At 43.4% G+C, this 9,094-nt stretch overlaps 1 protein-coding gene across 2 annotated transcripts; it reads right to left on the bottom strand.

Moving 5' to 3' along the window:
* Nucleotides 1-2,974: 2,974 nt before the first annotated feature.
* wu:fj39g12 (C-type natriuretic peptide-like) lies at nucleotides 2,975-8,730 on the bottom strand. 2 transcript variants are annotated; one of them, XM_046313378.1, is made up of 4 exons: nucleotides 8,678-8,730; nucleotides 8,109-8,259; nucleotides 4,338-4,524; nucleotides 2,975-3,859 (listed from the first exon to the last, which is right to left on the bottom strand). In XM_046313378.1, exons 2-4 carry the CDS (start codon nucleotides 8,114-8,116, stop codon nucleotides 3,563-3,565), a joined length of 492 nt encoding a protein of 163 aa, XP_046169334.1. In that variant the 5' UTR covers nucleotides 8,117-8,259; nucleotides 8,678-8,730; the 3' UTR covers nucleotides 2,975-3,562. The 2 variants fall into 2 exon arrangements, with proteins under 2 accessions (XP_046169334.1, XP_046169335.1); XM_046313379.1 differs by lacking the exons at nucleotides 8,109-8,259; nucleotides 8,678-8,730 and adding an exon at nucleotides 5,181-5,189.
* Between the last annotated feature and the right edge of the window lie 364 nt (nucleotides 8,731-9,094).

Below are 9,094 nucleotides of genomic sequence, written 5' to 3'. Positions count from 1 at the left end.
TGAACATGTTCTCCAACACAGCGCGACATGCCATGACCCATGAACAGCATGAACATGTTCTCCAACACAGCGCGACATGCCATGACCCATGAACAGCATGAACATGTTCTCCAACACAGCGCGACATGCCATGACCCATGAACAGCATGAACATGTTCTCCAACACAGCGCGACATGCCATGACCCATGAACAGTATGAACATGTTCTCCAACACAGCGCGACGTGGTCCTTCTGTAGCTCAGTTGGTAGAGCATGGCGCTTGTAACGCCAGGGTAGTGGGTTCGATCCCCGGGACCACCCATACGTAGAATGTATGCACACATGACTGTAAGTCGCTTTGGATAAAAGCGTCTGCTAAATGGCATATATTATTATTATTATTATAACCATGAACAGCATGAACATGTTCTCCAACACAGCGCGACATGCCATGACCCATGAACAGCATGAACATGTTCTCCAACACAGCGCGACATGCCATGACCCATGAACAGCATGAACATGTTCTCCAACACAGCGCGACATGCCATGACCCATGAACAGCATGAACATGTTCTCCAACACAGCGCGACATGCCATGACCCATGAACAGCATGAACTAATATTTTTGTCACAGGTGTTGTGATTTAGGGTGGTGACGAGCCAATGACCTAGGCATAGTTGAACTACCACGACCCCATGTGAACACGCACTGCTCTTGGACACCGCTGCACAGCTTAAGGTCAGAGAGGTGAAGTAAAGGTCGTTCTATAAATAGAATCAGAATCTACTCCTCGGTGGATGGTATACACTGGTGATACTGTGTACTGTACTTGACCCTGCTTAATATCACACCACATGATCACACAGTCCTCATAGGTCATACTGTATTCCATGGTAGGCTCATATAATGGCCAACTTCTCCCTTAATTGAGGGTTTTCATGTAGGCCTACAGATTTCTGTAAGAAAATGTTCCATTTGTGTCTATTAACTAAACATCTCAAGTGATTTTGAGAAAATCAGAAGAAGACAAAAGTAGTTTAGAATACTAAAGAGGAGCCATGGTCTGGCCCTAAATCTCGACCCAGAAGACCCTAGACCAGACGGTGCGAGGCTGAGAGTAAAGGAAGACTACTGCTGTAGACTATGTGTTAAATATACAGTGCTCTCCGTAATTATTGGGACAGTGAAGCATTTTTTCTTCTTTTGGATCTATACTCTAATAGTTTGGATTTTGAAATCAAACAATGACCATGAGGTTAAAGTGCAGACAGTCAGATTTAATTAGAGTTTATTTCATCCATATCAGGTGAACCGTTTAGAAATTACAGCACTTTTTGTACATAGTCCCCCCATTTTTAGGGGAGCAAAGGTATTGGGACAAATTCACTTGTGTATTAAAGTAGTAACAAGATAACTGTGCGTCTAACTTTCTCACTCATCTTTATTTACACAATTCATTCAGGACTATCTGTAATCATGGTAGCATCCACATTCATGTAGAAGTGTTTAGAAACATATTATATTCTTATTTTCAATAAAAGTGACTCCAAAATGACACAATACATTATTTATCATTAATTTATATTGGGCACAAAATAATCTGAAACTCAACCAAAACAAACTGAAAATGCATCCAACAAATTTGTAGAGTCACAAGCTTGATGTAATCATTGGTGCTATGAATATGAGGCCAAATATTAAACTTTTACTGCTTTAATAGAGCAATCCTACAACCCTGGTGTTGCCAGCACTGTTCATGCTCCGACTAACTTGAGTTATCTGAAATATCTTTATATTTGACCTCTGGTAAAACATGCTTCAGGAATGTGTACACCTGGGTTCATATGCTGCTGAATTATCATCAGTCTCATAATGTCCATTAACAGAGTCCAGCACTAAGTCTGGAGTCTGGAATGCACATCGGTTTGGACCTTGTAACATGACAGACTAATTCAGACTGACCTCTTGTGGTTTACTTTAGGGACTGCATCCAGTCTTTTAACCTGAGTTAACCTCTTCCTGTGAGGAACACACTACTGACTCTCTAGAGCCCCCAATCTCAACTCTGGACCTCAAAGTCACTTCCACTGCATGTTTTCATTGTTCCCCTCTAATCAGGGACTTGTTTAGAGCTGGGACACCAGGTGTGTGCAATTAATTACCAGGTAGACCAGAAAACCAGCAGGCTCCAGACCTCGTAGGGTCAGAGTTGAGTACCCCTGCTCTAGAGACTCAGTATTCACCATGGTGAAATGCCCTCTTTCCCCAACCCAGAATTGACCCTGGTGAAATGCCCTCTTTCCCCAACCCAGAACTGTATTTAAAGAGAGATGATGTTCTGTTGGGAAGTACTTGTCATATAGACAAGTTAACTCCCTTCTATAAGTGAGATACTAACGACATAGTAAATTCAGTTTGGAAGCATCAGTGGTAGCTTGATTAGCGTAGCTCCAAGCCCTAATTGGTCCTCCCACACAACCCCACCATTTAATGCAGGCATTTCATTTAGCTCTGAGGAAGACATGTACCTTCTCTCTCTCCCTCAGCTGCCTGTGGCAGATTGAATAAAAACGACCATGGAAACAGAGGTATAAATATCTGCTGTGAGAAATTGAACCTTCAAATTGAATGGAAATGCATGAATATGTAGATGGCGCGTGCCAATGTGAAATGAACAAATGGAGTCGAGGATTTGAGGATGAATCTGCCACTGGAAGGTGTCAGGACTTTAATAGAAGAACACTCAATACAATGTGGTTCAGTGTACATTTATTCATGCCAAATGTATGTCTAATCAATACAACGTGGTTCAGTGTACATTTATTCTTGCCAAATGTAAAATCAATACGTGGTTCAGTGTACATTTATTCATGCCAAATGTATGTCAAATCAATACGTGGTTCAGTGTACATTTATTCATGCCAAATGTCTAATCAATACAATGTGGTTCAGTGTACATTTATTCATGCCAAATGTATGTCAAATCAATACGTGGTTCAGTGTACATTTATTCATGCCAAATGTCTAATCAATACAACGTGGTTCAGTGTACATTTATTCATGCCAAATGTAAAACCAATATCAGAGAGAAGAAACACTTGACTTTAATTATATTTTTTTAAATATTTATTTCCATGAATCATGCCATAACACAACTATTCCTGCAGGATTAACACGGACAATATTAGTCAAAAAAGACAACTTTTAAATACCTAGATTTAAATAAAGTGCAGATTTACTGTCAAAACAACACTCAGAGACTTAAAATAGAATAACAGCTTGATGTAAACATAACTCTGATACTTTCAAGATTCAAATGAATAGATGTACAATATAAGTACAGCCAACCCCTTCCAACAGCCAGGAGACATATAGAGTAACTTTCTTTAAGCTCGATGGAACCACATTAGCAATACAGCAAGTACACTACAGCTACGCTACATGTAGACCTCCTTTGTACTCACATTAACATCCTTGTATTCACCACATGTGTGTAAATGACTGTGTGCTGTGTAGCAGCCTACTGTGTGTTCGTCCTCATATCCCCTGAGGGGCGTCAGTCTCTTCCTCTCTCTCCACTAGCAGCCCAGTCCACTCATTGACCCGATCCTGTCCAGTTTGAGTCCGAAGCATCCTCGGTTCCACCCCCTTCTCGACCGGTCCGTCACAGCTCTTTTCTGATTGGCCAGTGTCCCCTTCAGGAGGCGGAGCCAGGTGCTGTCACCCTGTGCTGGTATGTCAGCCCATTTGGGGTACTCAGCGACTTTGACCCCGGAAGTGAAAGCCGAGGAGGGCTCCTCTGGTTGGCTGCTCACCAGGTTCTCCAGGTCATCCAGGGTCAGGTCGTTGTAGCGATCTAGAAACTGCTCAACAAACTAGGCAGGAACAACAAATATGCTGTTATTATTATGCAATAAACATGTTATAATTACCACGCAGAAAAGTAATGAGCTCAGTAAAAAAGTTATTGATGATCCAAATATACCCTCTACTCCCCTCTTCCCCATCTCCCCTCTGTCCCACTCTCCCCATCTCCCCTCTGTCCCACTCTCCCCAGCTCCCCCTACTCTCCCCAGCTCCCCCTACTCTCCCCATCTCCCCTCTGTCCCACTCTCACCAGCTCCCCCTACTCTCCCCAGCTCCCCCTACTCTCCCCATCTCCCCTCTGTCCCACTCTCCCCAGCTCCCCCTACTCTCCCCAGCTCCCCCTACTCTCCCCATCTCCCCTCTGTCCCACTCTCCCCAGCTCCCCCTACCCCCCCTAACTTTCCACTCCCCCTTTCTCCATCCCCATCCCCTCTTTTCCTATGCTCCTCCCATTACCCATTACCCCTCTCCCTTCACCCTCCTTACCTGGATGGCATCAGGTGAGGGGTGCAGGGTGCGCCCCTCTGTGTGCCCCAGGGGTGCTATCAGGAGCAGAGCAGCACATAGCAGAGCTGGGTACAACATGGCAGCAGTGAGTAGAGGGAGAGCAGGAACAGTAATGCAGGAGACTGGCTGGACACGACTACACTGACACTGCAATGACAACAGGATTCTGTAAAAACAGAGAGGAATTCATATTAATATGCCACTATAGATAATACAGTGACTATTGATACAACTATAATACATCTCTAAAACCATACAGAAAAATGTTTATGACTACACATCACACAGAGCAATGACCACGACTCTACTGACCATAAAGGTAAATCCATGATCATGCTTTATGATGGCTTTTAATACTCTGATGTTAATAATCAAATAAATGAGAAAAACTTCATTTTCGCCAAGGGAGAAATGGCCTTGTACACACAATATACTGCTGTATGAAAAGCTGAGACGAGGTAGAAATTGTGACATTATGTCTGTGAGATGAGTAGTGATTTTTCATTTAATAACTTATAAAAAATCAGATCTACAAATGAGCCCCTGATTCCTCTATAACAAATCAGTACATTATACTTCCTGGTTCTTCATGATCAAATAGACATGGATGCATTTAAGTATTTACTCAAAAATAATAATTATTACATGACAACGTACTAAATCAAATAAAAACATTCATTGTATATGATGAAATATGCAGCAATACCTACTTTTTGGTACAAATTCCATCTTCCTATGTACCTAATCAACCTGAAAGTACAGGTGCATAACCTCTCACCCTTTCGCTAAACGAACAAATAAAGAATGCATGAAACAACTCACACTTTGTCTTCTTCTCTTGTCTCCGATGCTGTGGGTCACTGTGTGCTCTCTAGGCTGGCTGCATCTGTCTTTCTCTCAGTCTTTCCCTCTCTATCAGCTACCTCTCACTGTTTGGCACCTGCTGAAAGCATCACTATCTCACGCTTTGCCCTTCCTTTTCTCCTCTTCCCTCTCTCTCACTGATGTTATTGAAGGGATGAGTTTGCCTCTTGTGTTCGCTTGGCAGTGGTTTAATGTTAGTGTATCAGCTGGGATGATGCGGTGGGTTTATAGCGGCAAATATCCTCCCTCCGGCCCCCTCCATCTCCCCTCCCCTACTTCATCACTGGGATGATGTCATGGCAGTAGGAGTGTTTGTCATCACCAAGGTGACTAGAAGTTGCCGGTGGCCACACATCTCCCCTGCTCGGAACACAATGATGTCACGGGAGGACACTCGCCAGGGTCAAAGGGCAAACAGAAACATGACAAGAGCGCCCAACGGGTACAGTGGCTGGGGAGGACCAATTTTTGTAACGACCTACAGTGGAGGTCGTCCTCCATCGGTCTGGTAACCCCACCACCCCACCAGTAAGTGTGTATATCCCTGCACTGTATTTGTGTCATAGCATCTCTGCTCGCTCTACCCTGTGTGTTTATAGCCTCGCTCTACCCTGTGTGTTTATAGCCTCGCTCTACCCTGTGTGTTTATAGCCTCGCTCTACCCTGTGTGTTTATAGCCTCGCTCTACCCTGTGTGTATAGCCTCGCTCTACCCTGTGTGTGTATAGCCTCGCTCTACCCTGTGTGTGTATAGCCTCGCTCTACCCTGTGTGTGTATAGCCTCGCTCTACCCTGTGTGTGTATAGCCTCGCTCTACCCTGTGTGTGTATAGCCTCGCTCTACCCTGTGTGTGTATAGCCTCGCTCTACCCTGTGTGTGTATAGCCTCGCTCTACCCTGTGTGTGTATAGCCTCGCTCTACCCTGTGTGTGTATAGCCTCGCTCTACCCTGTGTGTGTATAGCCTCGCTCTACCCTGTGTGTTTATAGCCTCGCTCTACCCTGTGTGTATAGCCTCGCTCTACCCTGTGTGTGTATAGCCTCGCTCTACCCTGTGTGTGTATAGCCTCGCTCTACCCTGTGTGTGTATAGCCTCGCTCTACCCTGTGTGTGTATAGCCTCGCTCTACCCTGTGTGTTTATAGCCTCGCTCTACCCTGTGTGTTTATAGCCTCGCTCTACCCTGTGTGTGTGGTGCCTTCTCTCCCTCATACAGTGAGCTACAATCTGTCAGTACCATCTGCTCTCAGCCCCCTGCAGCCTCTCTGCCATAACACCAGCAGGCATTGCAGATTCATCTCAGCACCCGGGACCAAATCTCTCATACATGCTGGTGTTGTCTGTCATAAGAGACTACCAGCAGATATTATTTGGCTATACCCTACAGCCGTGTTGTAGTACATATTGAGTGTCCCGGTGTAGGGTTTATTTGTACTCGGTCTTGGACAGTGAGGAATTTCTTCCCGAGACCAGAGTAAAAAACTCATAATTATCAGCTTCCATTCAGTCAGCACATAGAGCTGCTTCGCCAGGCCACATAAATACACTCCTTTCTTGAAACATGAATGTCTTAACAGTCTTTATGCCTAATTATAGACAATATGTTTGCACAGTGGCAAACCTATAGGCCTCCAGTGATTCTGAAAGGTTTGTGATTCTGAAAGGACATCAACCGTAATACCAGCGTACTCATGTAGGAGATTGCACTTTTTGTAAAACACAAAAGGGCCGGTGTAGTGTAAGGTATACGCGGGTATAAACCGTATATCCGGTTTGTTTTCAGTGGGCATAGCATATACTCATTTATTAATCCCTATTGATGCGTATCAAAGTAGTGTAGTGGATGTATACGATTTATCAATGACCCAGATAAATCATGCACAAAGTAGCCTACACAATCGCGAAGAACGTGGGGCGGCAGGTAGCCTAGTGTTGAGCCAGTAACCGAAAGGTTGCTGGATGAGTCCCCGAGCTGACAGGGTAAAAGTTCTGCCCCTGAACAAGGCAGTTAACCCACTGTTCCCCGGTAGGCCGTCATCATGAATAAGAATTAGGTCTTAACTGACTAAAATAAAAATATATTCACATGCGCGCCGCACACACAGCCTAGTTTCAGAATAACATCTGCAGGCACCTCTCAAATTTTTTTACGTGGAGCAACTCACAGAAGAATGACATCAGTAACCGGTATGAAAGATGTTTCAATTTTGTCAACTCAAGCCATCTCTGGCCTCCAGATTTGCTGCAGGGAACTAGAGTGGAGACCATAAAAACACAGACACTAACAGGACAGAAATATCCTATCTATTAAGCATTAATTCCCAACTGTTAATATCAAATAAATCAGGTAAATATGTTACTTTTATATCACACTTTACACAGCTAGAGATGCAGGTGTCATTTTGTTAGCTAGCAAGAACTTGAACAGCTGTTATACAGTTAGCATTTCTCTTGCGTTCGCAAATTCACTCTGGCTATCTACTGATTACAGAGTCTGAGTGTGTCAGAGCGCAGAACAACTGATGCATTTACGAATGGCTGAATATGACAGGTGCCAGTAAACAAAGGCAAAAAAAGTAATAGTTAGTCACGAACGCTCTAGATAACAGGTAAACAAAACAACCCAATCAGTTTTGCTAGGGCGAGTAAAATAGTCAGTGAGCCAACTTTAGCCAGTTAGTTGGGTGCTTGGTTGGGACAAGCATGCATTGGTAGGCAAGCTGCAGAAGGATGAGGCTACAATTCACTGTCATGTATCAGTGCAATTTTGACAAATGAGCTGAAAAAGTTTGTGTTTATTTAATGTTCCTTTGTTAGATTTTATCTAGCATTAGTTGACGATATTGTTATGTGTATTGTTATGTGTATAACTAAGGGAGAGAGAGCCTACCTTTTCATGGCTGTTTGATCAATAGGACTGTAAAGTTCCCAAATGTAAGAGGACTCCAGTGATGTTTATATATTTGCAGAAATCCATTCCAGGGGTATTTTAGGGTTTTGGTGAATGTGTTCTAATGATCCAAAGTCGCTGTTGCAACTGCCTGAAAACACAGTATAGTTCAAAGTGAATGATGGCAGGCCCATGTGGCAAATGGCTCGTTTGTAAACTGTAGCTCTGATTGACTATTATTGCACTGGTCTGTGTTGCCTCCGGATCGGGACAAGTCATTTGGTTTTATTTACTGCAGTGACTATTAATTGCCCAAACGTACAGGCCGCTTTCACACTCTATATTGCTATAGAATTGATTAAAATGTGAAAATGACCATATCGAAGTGGTCACTTGTCAGAATTATGTTTACAAGTGTCACATTCTTCCTGGGGCAGTATATGAAAATATTAAGATTTCATGTTGCTAAAATACTGTCAGTTCCGCTTTAAATGAAAGTGTTTCACACACATTTATTTTCAAAGAGATGGCTAACACGCAAGCGCTTCAATAAAAAAAGTTCCACTCACCAGATGGACATTTGAAAGTTATTCTTGAAAAGGGAGACACTAATAAATTAGCAACATCCTCTTTGATAACACCTGCTGAATCAGCTGCGAACTAGCTGACAAAAGCTAGTGGGAAAACTACTGCTCGCTATCGCGCAGTGACCTGTTGGCCTTCAAGGAGGCAGAAGTTTCTACACGTTTTTGTAAAAACAGTCCCACTCATTAAGTAAGAATGGGGCGGCAGGGTAGCCTAGCCTGGACTAGTAACCGAAAGGTTGCAAGTTCGAATCCCTGAGCTGACAAGGTACAAATCTGTCGTTCTGCCCCTGAACAGGCAGTTAACCCACTGTTCCTAGGCAGTCATTGAACATAAGAATTTGTTCTTAACTGACTTGCCTAGTAAAATAAAGGTAAACAAAAAAAAGTGATTGGTTGATT

The sequence above is a fragment of the Oncorhynchus gorbuscha genome, linkage group LG19 (genome assembly GCF_021184085.1).
Source record: "Oncorhynchus gorbuscha isolate QuinsamMale2020 ecotype Even-year linkage group LG19, OgorEven_v1.0, whole genome shotgun sequence".
Lineage (NCBI taxonomy): Eukaryota > Metazoa > Chordata > Actinopteri > Salmoniformes > Salmonidae > Oncorhynchus > Oncorhynchus gorbuscha.
Note: the sequence above shows the minus strand (reverse complement) of the source record. Positions and strands in the feature narration are given on the sequence as shown.